This window comes from Lagopus muta, chromosome 1 (genome assembly GCF_023343835.1).
Source record: "Lagopus muta isolate bLagMut1 chromosome 1, bLagMut1 primary, whole genome shotgun sequence".
In the NCBI taxonomy this organism is placed as follows: domain Eukaryota; kingdom Metazoa; phylum Chordata; class Aves; order Galliformes; family Phasianidae; genus Lagopus; species Lagopus muta.
The window spans coordinates 186,037,731-186,052,054 of NC_064433.1; the positions used below are offsets into that span (position 1 = coordinate 186,037,731).

The 14,324-nt window shown below is 40.8% G+C and overlaps 1 protein-coding gene across 2 annotated transcripts in view; it reads left to right on the forward strand.

The window, feature by feature from the left end:
- NOX4 (NADPH oxidase 4) overlaps window positions 1-3,983 on the forward strand; it is a 105,554-nt gene extending 101,571 nt beyond the window's left edge. For both annotated transcript variants that reach the window (XM_048940139.1, XM_048940147.1), the window contains exon 18: window positions 1,615-3,983. In XM_048940139.1, the coding sequence (XP_048796096.1) occupies window positions 1,615-1,735 (121 nt within the window). In that variant the 3' untranslated portion in view covers window positions 1,736-3,983. The remainder of the gene's footprint in view (window positions 1-1,614) is intronic.
- Window positions 3,984-14,324: the final 10,341 nt, after the last annotated feature.

A 14,324-nucleotide genomic window follows, 5' to 3' on the forward strand; every position in this document is an offset into this window, starting at 1 on the left:
CTAGTCAGACTAATGAAAACAATAACATTCAGTCAAATGCACAGTAGGAAACAGATTCTTTCTGGCAGCTTGCACACCCTTTTATTCTCTGTGCACAGAACAGAGGATGTTCAGATTCTTCTAGTGGAATTTTGTTTGAGAACAAGCAGTAGCTTTCTCATTATTTCTGGGAATCCAACCACCAGTGCAACCATCCTTTGCCATTAAAAGAAGTTCTGCCAGGAGAGAGGAGTTTAGTAGATACATATAGGAACGAGAAAAAAAAAAGAGTATGAATATTTGCCATGGCTTGCTGTGAGAGCATTGTAAGGTGCCTGCACAATGACACAGTTGCTGTTACCTCTGTAACTTTGTGATGCTTTTTGATGTCTGAGTCCTCAGATGTGCTAAGCCAGTGTTTGTATTCAGTTATACAGCATGTATGCATGCTGTGCTTTTTGGGCTGCTGCTTAACGTTGAGCACATACACTTGGCAGTATGCATCCATTTCTTTTTCTATGCATTAATTTTCTGATTCTCTCACCAAATACGTATACAGGCACCATTAAACTGTGCATTTGAGTATCCTTGTGTGCTAAGACATGTTATATTAGTCACTGGACAAATGCTAAGGTAGTCCTGAGGCAAGGAGCAGAATTCAAGTCTTCAGCCTCCCGTGAATGCTGTAAATCTTAATAGTTAGAACCATATTCGCTTTTGTGTTCTCTCTCCATCCCAGTAAATCATACAAAATTTTCTGTGCGGTGCCACAATTTCAGCAGGAAGATGAAGAATTTATTTTAATAATATAGAAGAGACAGCACTGTGTCATCTTTCCCTGCTCCATCCATACTCGTTTCTTCATCTGTAAAAAAAAAAAGGAGGTGATGAATATCATGAGTGGCTCAGTCCTGCTGTTGTATACACGCCTTGTTCTTCTGCCTTGAGCCATTAAAGGTAGTGTGACCATGAGTCTGACTTCAAGTCTGTGTTTAAGGTGACCAGAGAGCAAAGTGGTGATGTCAGCGGAGTGGTATGTAAAAGTTGGGTTAAGTAATGGACCTGACCTGATAGCTATTGATGATGAGCAAAGGTCTTATTCTTTTCTGGCTTTTCACAAGGCTTTCCAGTGCAGCTGATGGAGGAAAGACTGCATGGTAGTGTGAAATGAATGCAGTGAAGTTGTCCTGCTGCTGCCAGAAATAATCATGTGTTAGTAGTGCTCAGCTTTCATTAGTGTAACAAATCATCACTAGTGGCTAGATCCCCTGCCAGTGTAAATCACAAGTTACAATGAAGAAGTTGTTACGATGAGACACGTTAACAAAAAAAAAAGTGATTAATTATAGAAAAAATGAGAGTGGGATGTATTAGTTTTTTCGTGCTTGGTATCTTGAGGCTGAGATGAGGTACTTTTTTGCAAGAGTTGTCACTGTCAAAATATGTAACAGAGTTTGATGCTAGGATACTGGCTTCTTTAATATGAGTTACATGACCTTGTGAGCTGTTCTCACCCTGAAATCTTTGCACAGTGGGCATTTGTATAATTCAGTGAGACTTAGAATCCAGTTCTGTCAGTTGTTACAAGTCAGTGCTTATTGGCAGAGTTGTAACTTTTTTCTTTTTTTTTAACAGGAAAACCATTGGAGTTTTCTGTTGTGGACCAAGCAAGATGTCTAAGATACTTCATAAACTGAGCAACAGCAGCAACCCTTACGGGACGAGGTTTGAATATAATAAAGAGTCGTTCAGCTGAAAGTCTGTTGGACTTGGAAGAATCTCTAGAAGATAAAAGTGCAATTTTTTGTTCGTATAACTTTAAAGTTCCACTGTGGTTTAAACAGAAATGTACCAAAGAGTAGCACAGTTTTTCTTATTTATGATTATTTAAGACTCTGGAAAATGATGGATATGGCAGTATACCAACAAATATTAAGTACTCATGCTCAAAGCCAAATGTGCTCACACAGTATTTGTGGCAGCGGTGATTCTTTGGAATTGTTTCTGTTAATTAAAAAGTACTAATGCTGGGGATAAATGCAGTTGCTTTAAAAGCCAGTGGAAGAAAAATCTGTGGAATGTTCTTCCACTTCAATCTTCTGAAGTTGGATCAATAAACGAAACCCCCAGGTTAATCCAAATGACAAGTCATAGGGCATTTCAAACAACTGTTGCTTTTGTTGGCCTATAGACCTTGTGACTTTGGAGTGCAGACACTCCACATTCAAGGTTTTATGCGTTACAAAACTGGGATTCTGTATTTCAAACATACTCTGTAATGGGTATCGATATTCCCACTTTGAATAGAGGAGAGAGGGAATTTAGGGGAAGATGTAAATCAACGTAAGGAAAAGTGAGCACAACAGCCCTAGCACCTTTGGGCAGTCTCAGCCATGATGTATATCACAGCCTTTTGGCAAGGAAACAGCTGTACCTGGAAAACTCAGTATCTAGCATCAATTCAGCATTCAGTGAGTTTGCAGAATAAGTGTGATTTATGCAGCCAGAAAGATGGAGCAAGAAAAGCGATTAACAGGAGGAGACAGGATATGATGTTTTATTATACCACAGGCTCAGCATGGAAGTTGCACTCACTTTGCACTCACATGCCCTGAATGTCAAATACTTACAGCATTCAGATGTTCTTAGTGATTAATGTACAATGCAGCAGGCTGAAATCCTATTTTAGCAGTTGTGGAATGTCTTTGGTTGACTGCGGTCCTTTGACTACCATTGCTATAGTCATGCTTGTTCAGTCTCACTGATCTCTTGTTTGTTCAGTCCCATTGGTGTCCCTGAAAGCAGCATTAGTCCAGATCTGCAGCAGGGTAGGAGTAAAGCTTTCTTTACTATGGCTCTTTGCATCTTGTGTACAGATACAAACTTTGCAGGATTTGCAGTTTTCAGTGTGTTCTAAAAGGGAGGGTCTGAAACATCCAAATTTAAGGTCTTCTTCCCTTCTCATTACCACAGCTGCTTTCCTGACTTCTCATAGTTGCCATGAGGTTGAAACGGACACTTCAAAACTTCTTTGATTCAGAGTAGCAGCATTTTACTTACTCAATTCGGTAGCCAAACCAATTTCTCTTATTTTCTCTTGACCTTCTTTCTCTTACTATTTTGCCAAGAAAGGGACATGTAAGCTGGAGTCAGTCGCATAGTTGGCATAAATACACCTCATTCTAGAGCATCTTAATACAACAGCATTGCTTTACTCTTGCTGAAAACCTGGCCCTTCAGCAGCTGCTCAGGAGCAAAGCCTGTAATGTCTGCAGCATATGCAGGTCTATGATTGCTCAGCATCCCTCATAGCACAGTTCACCTGTATTTAGCACAGTGTATTTGATTCAGCATAGAGCTTTCCAATGCATGCATTTTTCATTTTAGTAAAAACAAATCAGTAATTTCTCACAGCACAGGCTCTATACAGGATTCTTCAAGTATGGGTTTCAGCGGACAGAGGCAAGCTTCTCTCTGGTAGGTGGTGTTGTGGCATGTTGTGTGTGTAACTAGTGAACGTGTATTTGGTCTTTTCCATGACAGTTTCTGCTCAGGAGTTGCTCAAAATGGTGCAGCTGGATTCAGTGCAGCAGCACGGCCCCGCAGGGATGTTTTTTACTGCCTGGACTTTGCACTGAAGTTCTTGCCTCTGACTCTGCTCAATTTGAAATTGAGGAGGGAAGGGAAGAGCCAGAGATGGACTAATTTCTACTGATGAGAATTATTTAAGTAGCCTAGAGGAGAGAGAACCCAAAATTGAAGTGTGAGATGGAAGCCTACACTGCAGCTTGTGATTTTTATTTATTTATTTTTTTTAAGTCTGAATCATTATTTTCCCATTGGATCTCCTTCATCTTGTCCCTATAAACAAGAGGTACGCAGAACAGTACCAGTTCTTCTTTAATTATTAATATTTTTCCTTATACTGCCTGTGTGGATTTCATAATAAGCACAAAACTGATGACAAAATGCATAATCAGGTATTGCCTGTATTGCAGGCTTTTTTGTTTCATAGAATCATAGAATCATAGAATCACTAAGGTTGGAAAAGACCTAAAAGATCACCCAGTCCAACCGTTCACCTATTCCCAATAGCTCCTACTAAACCATGTCCCTCAACGCAACATCCAGTCTTTCCTTGAACACCCCCAGGCTCGGTGATTCCACCACCTCCCTGGGCAGTCCATTCCAGTGCCTGACCACCCTTTCTGAAAAGTAATACTTCCTCATGTCCAGCCTGAATTTCCCCTGGCGTAGCTTGAAACCATTCCCCCTGGAATGGTTTGTTTGCTGTTAGCTTAAAGCATGATTGAAATCATGACTGTGATTGAAATCACGACTCCATCTGTTAGCCACAACCACACAGTGATCATTTTTCTCTTGTTTTAGTATCTAGCATCTAATGATTTTTAAATATGGTATAGAGTCTGCTAATCTCAATGATGTTCTTTGTGTTTTCACATCTCCTCTGATAGCTACCAGTTCCCTTACTGCATAATGAGCAGTTAGTTTTGTAGCAAACTCTGCGCTAATGCAGGTTATCCTTTCTGGCTCAGCTGTTACATAGGTAGTGCTTTATAATTAATAATAGCACTGTACTCTTGTGCTGAATTCTAGCAGGAGCTGACACTGCGTGGAGGAATGTTATCCCCTGTTGTTACATTAGCAGTGCTGTCAGAGCAAGAAGCTGGCAGAGCCTTGTCCTGTGCCAAGCACAGCTGACCCCAGCTGACAGGCTGGGGACTGTCTACCTGTCTGGAGAGTTGTGAGATGTAATGAATGTTACAGGATCTCTTCAGTGCACCTTTAGCAGGTTTCTGTAGTTGCTATTGAGCTGTATTTGTGTTCTATTTTTTGCAGTTTCTTTCATTTGACTGAACCTTTCTGTTGCTCACGTGGGTATTACTAGACTGGATGAGTGTGGGTTTGGTGGAAAGTTAAAGTGTCCGTTGCTTTTTTTCCTTTTCTTTGCACTGTGCTCTTTAGAGAAGCAGAAAGTCTAAGGGTGAGTGACTGTGACTTGACCTCAGCAGTGGCAAATGTTATTTATAAAAGCAGTTGGTCTGCATTCTCCTTGCTGCTTTGTAATGTTTCACTTTAGCTTGCAAAATCAAGCTGAACTTGCTTTTAAACTACATACAGTTTTTATATGTACACCAAATGTACATGAAAATATAACTCTTTGCCAGGCAAGTAAATGAAGGCTGGCAGCACCTAATTCCACTTTTACTGTTCAGTTGAATTTATGCTATTTAATGTCACTTTACATGTTACATTTGTGTCCTGGGAGTGAGTCTGCCATAAGCTTCCTGCTGACAGGGGAAGAATCCCACCATGTATTGTGCTACTTCTTGCTCACTTGTCCCAAAGCTACAGACCCTCAGTGGCATCTTTGTGCTTTATTCATCATAGATGTTTTGGGATTTTTATTTAAAACAGGAGGGTTTTCATGCCATGATGGAAGCCAAACCCTTTCTCTGCAAAGAAAGCCCAGCCCAGCAATGTGAGAGCTGGAGCTTTGCACAGCTGCATTCATCAGACTTCCCCAGGCAGTCCTGGTCCCACAGCACTGAGCTCGCCTGTCTGAGTAAGTGTTTGCTACCATAGTGAAGGGCTGCAGAGATGAGCCATGGGAAGCAGCCTGCACCTCAGAGGCCTGCATTCCGCTCCATTCCTCCAGGATGGTTATTCCAGCCCTGAGTTTGGAGTCTTTTCGCCTTGCAACCCCGTTTCTGCTTAGAGCACTCAGTGTACATGATTTCTTCCTTGTCCTTTTATCTGCTCTTCTAGGAGACAGGATTAGAAGGACCAAGAGATTCCTGTGCACATCCTTGAACCTAGGCTGAGGAGAGGAGAGCAGGATGTACCACATCCCCCTTGCTGCTGACTGCACTGCTTAGAGCACTGGTAGAAATGTTAAGCCAAATCTGCTTTCTAACAGAACGTGTATTGTTTTGCCACACCAAACTAGAGAACAGTTGCTGCGAAAGGAAAAAAAAGATAAATCCTTTCTGTTTGAAGACTCCTGCCCACACAAGCCTGATGTGAAGATGTATGGAAACACTGCACATATTCAGCTTCACATTCCTTGAATAGCTCCAGGGACAGTGACTCCACTAATTTCCTGGGCATCTTGTTCCAGTGCCCAACCACTTTTTGGTGAGCTTGCTTTTGCTCATAGGCAACCTGAACTACTCCTGGTGCAACTTGCCACCATTGATCTCGCAGAGAGAAGTACTATATATGCTTGTGTGCACACAGAGGCTGATATAAACTCAGAGCAACTTGTGAGCATTCTCTGCAGCCAGGTGCAGAACTGTCCTTTTGCTTCTAATGCCTTTAGCACAGAAGTGAGGAAGCAGTTTGGAGCTGACTGTGAAGGTGCAGATAATATGAGTGGTAGGCTGGCCTCTTGGGGAGTGGTAATTGAGCTGTAAAAGCCTAACAAATCCAAGAAGCAGCCTAAGAGAAAAGCCTCTGCTCAACACTGCACACCAGGTTGTAGTTTCAAACTACAAGAAGTTGCTTACAAAAGCCAGCAGGAGGCTAACTAGTCATTGTCAGTAGGAGTCTGAGCCCCTTAAGTCAGAGCGAAGTTATTCAAGTGCAGTGTTTACTTGTTTAAAAAATAAAAGAGCTTCTAGGGAGATTAATTTTCACTTCAGTCTGGCAATCATTTCATAAACATGCCAGTGTGATTTAAGGCAAGCTGGATCTGTTCTTCTCTGGATTATGCATCTGATTTGTCTGCAGTTTCCCACCCCTCACAAATAAAAGCAGTTTTATTGTTTTAACAAAGAGGATTTTAAAGCAAAGTTTAATCAAAATGCCACTGGCACCCGTGCTGAACTGAGCTTTTCTGTAATGAACGTGCATTTATCAGGGTTATATAGAAAACAGCTGAGGACTCAACTCTGAATGGTGATTTGGAGTTTGAGTCATCTCTGCTGTTGGTGTATTTAATTAAGATCACTGTGATAATGCACTGGTGAAACACATGGAGCTGAAATGAGACTTTTCATTCCCATAAAGAGGTTGTTCCTGTACTAAGCACAGTAAATTCCAGAAAGTCTGGGATTTCCTTTATAGGAACCCTGTGTGCTCTGCTAGACTGGCACGTACAATGAATGCACCAGATTCTGAGCAACAAATTCTTCTTCAAGAGCTGTTTGAGTGTTTGTAAAGATTTCTCATTCTGCTAATTGCATCACCCTTGTTGTAGGAGGTATGGGATATGTTTTCATCCTGTGGACTATTTCTGAGGTTAGGAATAGTTCTAAACTTCAATGTAGTGAATGCTCAAGCTTTGCAGTGTCTGAAGCATTATATTGTCTGAAAGGATCATATAATGGGGACATGGTTTAGTGGGCATGGTTGGGCTAGATTATCTTTGAGGTCTTTTCCACCTGGATGATGCTATGATTCTATCTGTATGCTGTAGAAATAGCGAAGGATCTGCCCTATTCTTTGGGGAATACAAGCAGAAAGCTGGAGAAAGCAACCCATCCCAATTGCAGATTGCCTCTTAATAGAGTCCTTAGATTTCAGGGTGTGTCATACCTTGTGAAAAGTACTATTAGGTATTTTAAGTGCCTCTTTCTGGCAAAAGTCTGGCTTTCCTACAGCCCCAAATCTGTACCTTCTTCCTAATGATCTGCACTGTTACACCAGGAGAGGGGGATCTGTGAGTAGCTCCTGAAGCTGTCAGCTGAGGAGCAAACCGAGGCGGGCAGGGGAGGATGATGAATTCCAGCACGTGAACAGCTTGAAATATTTAGAACGTGGAAGCAAAGGGGAAGGTGGGAGACATTCTCCCTGGCTCTTCAGTAGCAGAAATTAAAAGCAAACCCTATTGCCTGGATGTGGATGCTAATTCTCTCTGGGGTTTGAGAACTTGTATACAGAGATAGCCTTTCAGTGGTCAACTGAAAGCTAAAGCACAGAAGAAAACTGGTATATTTTAGTAAAACACCTTGGAAATAAGTAATTTACTTGAAATAAATTCACCATTGATTCCTTCTAGTTAACTTGTGTCAAAAAACATCTACTTCTGTTTTGCAGCTTTGGTGTTTGGAATGGCTTTACTTCTTTTTCACCAGAATCGTGCAGTATATATAGTTCTCCATGCTAGCTGTAAGTAGCTTTGACAGTTCAATAAATACATTCTGTGTTCTTTACAGCTGACCCTAGGTAAGGACAGCCTTGAGGATGTGAAGCAGCGTTGCATAAATGTGTAGAGTACATAGCAACACTGAGAAGAGAGATGCTGCTGTGTTGCTTTGGTGCACTAGACATACATTAAAATTCTGTCACTGCAAGGTCGCATTGCTCATCTCATACTCTACAACCCTGAATAAGAATGGAAGGTGGGGGAGGAAGAGCAAAAACTTCCACCTTGTGCTACTGCTAAGAACATACTCATCAGCAGCATTTCTTTCTATTTCAAAAGAGCATGCGATTTCTTTTCTAAGGATAATGGATTCCTGGTGCTAAGTAATGGTGTTTGCATGTTAGTGGTAACATGCTACTTCTGAACTGAATAAATAACACCTCTGGGTCTTTTCTTCTCCTTTAAATTATCAAAGAGAAATACCAAATGCCACACGGCACACAGAGTGGACTGTGCCTTAAGCTGCTCCAAGTGCAGCCTCGTTAGCAGTGCTGCTCAGAAATCATGCAAGCTGGTGGGAAGGTGCAAGGTTTAGGCAAAGAGGAAAGAACTCTTGAAAGAGAAGCACAACAGTGATATATCATTTGAAACCAGAAGCAGGCATGTCACAGCAGTGGCCATCACATCTGAATGATGCTGAGTCAGAAGCCTACCTTACAAGTATACCTGGCATCAAGGAAAGTTGAGAGCTCTCAAATTGAGTCTACAATGTGAGATGAAAGCAAATTAGGTGAGCCACCTGTTTGGTTTCCAGCTTGGAACTTGGACCTGCTCTGTCTGAGAGCTTCTTGTATAGATGATGAGCTGATCTGACTCCCAAGTGTGGACTCAGTTGTGTAGCTAACAGAGGGTATGTGCATCCCCTTTGTATTTCTATTGCTTTGCAAAAGCAAGTTGCTTAGTGACTGGGAGCAGAGTATCTTACTGTAGGGTTAGTTGCTCGAAATCCTGTTCTTTCCTGTTAAGAACAGTGGCCTGACCAGATGAGGATGATGACTGCCAGTTTCCATTGGTGAATTAATATGGCCTGCCCATATTCACACTCATGTTCATGGGAAAAAAAAGGGAGAATCTGCAGAGAGTGTCTAAGTTCTTTGTTATTCCTTTTTTGTGTCAGAACAACATAATTAGCTGATGGAAGAGAAATGATTAAATTGGGAAGATTGATCCATGGTATTCTTTCTGATTCCTTAAATGCCTGTAACTATTCAAACTGCGCTTTTTGAAAGAAACTTAATGGACATAATGCCCTCAAGTGGAGTTAGACAACATGGCTGGGATGCAGTGTGGCAAAGTGTCTCCTAATGACTGAAATATCATTTTCTGTTGGAGCTGGAGGCATCGGTGCTTTCATTAGTCTCAGTGTATTCCATGGAAACCTAGTGGGAACTGAGCATTCAGCTACCCCAATTCCTTCCTGTATACCTCCAGTCTTCATCTGGGTTTGGTGCTCTGACCTTTAGATTACTGGAAGCCACCTTGTCCATATGTCACCGAATCACAGAATGGTTTGGGTTGAAAGGGGCATTTAAAGATCATCCAGTTTCCTTTTCTGCTGTCACTCCCCACCCTCAACATCTTGTTTGTGTCAGGAAACCCCCTCTGCTTCCCTTCACTCAGGAAAATGATACAGTGGGAAATGCAGAGTTTATTTTACTCATAGCCATATTCATAGCCATAGCCACAGCCTAGTCTCCTAGTCTCCTTTATAATGCTCCTAATGTATCTGATCTAGTGAGAGTCATGTAGTCACCATAAATAGCAGTAGTCAAATGGATGCAGGATTCTAGCCCTGAAAATGCTTTTTTAGAATGGGAGGAGAGGCCATGCCACAGTGATAGGTAAATGGGAAAAACGCACAATAGCCAAGATTGTATCATCTTCTGGATAAGAAACGGGAACCCGTTTTGTGAAATTCAGACTGTGGCCATCAGTGAAATTAAGTCATGTTTCTGCTTTTGCACGTAGGCACTGCAAGACAGAGGTCAGTGATGGAAAGAGTTTGCTTCTTTCAATTACATTCCCTATTTCCATACAATTCCTAGCTTATCAGTGGCACATAAATTCCTCTTTCACTGTTTAAATATTTCCTCACCTGATTTCTTTGCTTCAGGGAGCTTGAGAGCTCAGTGTTCATAAAGGGAAAGAAGGATTATGCTGTTAAGCAGACAGCTCCCAACACATATGTTCTGCTCTGCATCTTTGAGGAGGCACTGATGCTTCTACAATTGCAGAAGGGCAGTTTTATTGAGATTCAGAGGCAGCCAAGAGCCTCTTCCAGGATTTCGATGTTGATGAAGCTCTGGGTTAATTAATTAGCTTTTTTCCTGAATCAAGAGGCTTTAGCCCATCTGTGCCAGGCTGTGAAACCCTTAATGCTACTTAGCTTTTCTTTCCCTGTGTTCCTCTCAGTCATTTGCAAGAGCAAATTTGATGAAGCACATCTGGGTAAGGAAAGGTTTCCTGATCTGTGAGAATTTAGGAGAAAAGTCCTAACTGTGACATTTCCCTCAAATTGAGAACCAAAGAGATAGATAGTTTGGGCCAGCGATATTTATTTCATAATGTGCAAATGGTTTTGTGCGTGGTTGTTTCTTGTGTGGTTTTTTTCTGGGTCTATTTTTATATTGTTTAAATAAATAAATTTTAGTTTCAGAGCAGCAACAACAACAAAACAGACAAAAAAAACCAAACAACTTACATATATTTACTTAGAAATATCATGATGCCCCAAACATATCCGTTTATTTTAAGAAATCCTTCAAAGTTGCTTTGAAGGGGAGAAACTTCTGGAAGCCAACACTCTCCATATTCTACTTCAGGAAGCTATTATTTTCTAAAGGCAAAGCATTCTTTGCTAATTCCTTGCCTTCTCAGCCATTTTTCATTAGCAAAAAATGCTGTTCAAACCAAGCAATCTGAGCTTAGATAATCAAATGGTTTCCTTTTAAAGCAAAGCACTTGGAAGAGTTTGTCTGAGCCCTCAAGACAATGCTGTGGCACATCCAGGCTTGGGTGCTCAAGCCCAGAAGTGAGCAGGCTGCCAAGTGCTTGCTGGTGTACTGCGGGCAGGGAGCGCGTTGGGCATTTAGTCTTCAGCCACGGGTTAGATTGTCTCGTAATGGTGTATGAAGCCATGAGCATATTCAGTAGGAATGGAGGAAGACCACCTTTTTTTACAGAGTAGGAGGGAGGTAGAGCGTTTTTGTCTCATTTTGGGTAGCTGTGTGAGTTACACAGCTGGTCAGCATCCAAGAATTTGTCTGTGCTGACACGAGCATGGGTGTCCTATGCAGGCCTTAATCTGTGGTTCCAGTTGATCAGAATGCATTTTCAGGAAAGACAGTGGACTCTAGATGGAAATATTGCCATTACTAAAATTTGGAAAGCACTTTCAGCTTTCCAGTTTGCCGTTAGGAGCTGAACTTTGGAAGTAGCTATTTCCAGTTTCATCTTTTCGGTAGATGCAGATCACCACTGGCCACTTTCTTTCTTCTGCAGTTTTCCAAGTCCCAAAAGAAGGAGGGCTGAAAATTCTTTTCCTGAATTTCCAATTCTGCAATTACATAATTTTCCCAGTTGACTGAAATAAGAAAATATTTTAAAAGAAGACAGCATTTACATTTATCTGTATACAGTATACGCAGTAACAGTTTTAGAAAGTACTAGCATAAACGTCCACGCTTTTGAGTACTCTGTGTTCTTTTCAGAGATGCCTGTTTACGTTAATGCAAATTCAATCTGTTCTTATGTTTTTATAGATCAAGATGTGGTATGGTTCTTTGAAGAGAAATGATTGCTTAGTTTCCAAGTGGAACAGAAACCAAAATTTGTCCCTGAACTTTCATTTTTTATTTTTTTTCCCCAGGCTTGACTTGAAGAACAAGAACAGTGCTCAGTAGGTTCCTGTCATACTCTTGTCATATGAAATAGCCCTTTGTAGCTTTGCTGACTTTGCTGACCCCCAACCTGACACAGGAACAGTACAGTTTCACTGGCTGGATTTAAATAGGTCACTACTGTAAGTGCGTGCCAGTAGAACTTCAAAGAGTAAGCAGTAAGCTTTTGGACTCCGCTCATTTCCATCAAATGAAGCAAAGATTTTATCAGTTAGACATATAACAAGGCTGAGCTAGAAGATTGATTATTAAAAGTCTTGTTGTTTTTTTTCTTTTCTTCTAAGTTCCATGTGGAATTTTTTTCCCATTGCGTCCCTGTCTTAGGTACACAGTGTTGTGAGGGTATATGCAAGCTATTGGCTAAAGATGGGATCAGGCAGAGAGAATACCTGGCTGCTATTCCATGTTCTTTCCGAGTTTCCTCACAGACTCCTCTTAGGATTTTCAGTAATGTGATGAATCCAAGGTCATTGAGGTTTCGATGCCCAGCTTCTTTCTAAAATCCCATGTTTGTTTGGTTTTTGCCATGGTCACAATTGATGAAAAGTATTATGAATTTGCCTGGCATCACGATCTGTTGCTATACCAAGTGCTTGTGAATCCCTAAATAAGTTACCCTTTCCAATTTTGTTTAGCTTAATTGCAAGATCCTGGTTGCATTAAAAAAAAGATGCTTAATTTCCAAAAATACCGAATTAGCCGTTTTATATTAATGGTAACCCTGCTAAGAAAATTATTTGGCTGCAGAGTTCTTTTGCTGCTCAGATGTTATTGTTGCATTCTGTTATATTAGCAGGACACCCTAACTTGAGTTTATGTCTTGTATTGTATCTGTCAAAGCACCATCCATTTATTCATCATGTAATTATAGCACTGTACTCTCAAGGTATTTGCTTTACAGGAAACTTCATGACTATGGAATAAACAAGCATTCCAAGACCGAGCGAAACGTGACTGAGATGCTGTTTATTAGTTGGTTCTAATTAATGACATACTGCTTTAATCATGGGAGCATTGTGTGTGCATATATGTATATGTATTACTTCTGACAGGAGAGGCTGGGATTTCACTACTTAAACTGAGGCTCTTAACACCGCTTGAGATGCCCTTAACCAGATGAAACATTCATATAGAGTTAGCAGAGGACCTGTTGGAATGGCAGTAGGATGCCTGAAGTGCCAAAATGCTGCTGGACATCCTTCTTTAGCTATCCAAAGTGATTTTCTGCACATTTTAGGCACATATTGACTTCATATATCTTCTCTTGGAATTTCTGATCAATCGTTTTTTGAAATGAAGAACTGTGGCAAATACATTGCTTTTGTATCTTTGACTGTTAGACCATATCAGAAGCAAAATGAATGTATTTCATTCCTTTTCACAGTCATCTCTGTACCAGAGCTTAGCAGAACATCAGTCCCCTGCATTCTGCATCACGTCTTGGCCTGTTAGAGCACAAGGGAAACAAAACAGCAACTGTCTGGCCCAAATGCACTGAAATCAATGGTGAACAAAGTTCCCTCCCATTCCAGAAGTATACAGAAATCCTTCCCATTTAGGATTAGCACTTAAGGTCCTGACTGAATGAAACATCATCTGGGCAATTTCTCTAGTTTGCTCAGACTAGCAAGGTGCATTATTGTAAAGTAATTACACTGTCTTATTTAAAGTACCTGCTCAGACAGTGCTGCTTTTGATAGAATGTTTTGGAGAGCTGATTTTTTATTATGTCTTCAAGATACTGCTGATTCTATAGCAAATCAGAAAGTAAATTGTTTTAAAGCTCGCACTTCCCAATAATGTTAGAGGTCCTGCTGGTGCACTGATAACCAAGGCCTCCACTTGATTCATTTGCAGAGTGTTGAATGTCCAAGAAACCATCCACCTAATTGTTTCTGCATTGACAGAATTGCTTTTTTTTTTTTTAATGAAAATTCAATGTGAAACATGACTTCTTTTGGTGAACAGAAATGCAGGTGTGCATACTTCTCTGAGGTTTCAGAATGGCTGTCAACAATTCTGGTTCACTGGTTATTTTTGAGAAGTAAGGGTACACAAACTGCATATCAATTTCCAGGTTGCATTTGTTACATTCTCCTTCCAAACTGGTGTTGATACAGTGCTGGCAAAAGGCACCATCCTCCAAAATGAGATTAACTGCAGCAAAATGAAAATACCCTGTAAATTCCTTCTCATTTATTTTTGTTATGATATAAATATGTGAGGAGATTAGCACTGGCAGAAAAGTTCTTGAGCTGTGGAAATGGATGAAGTGT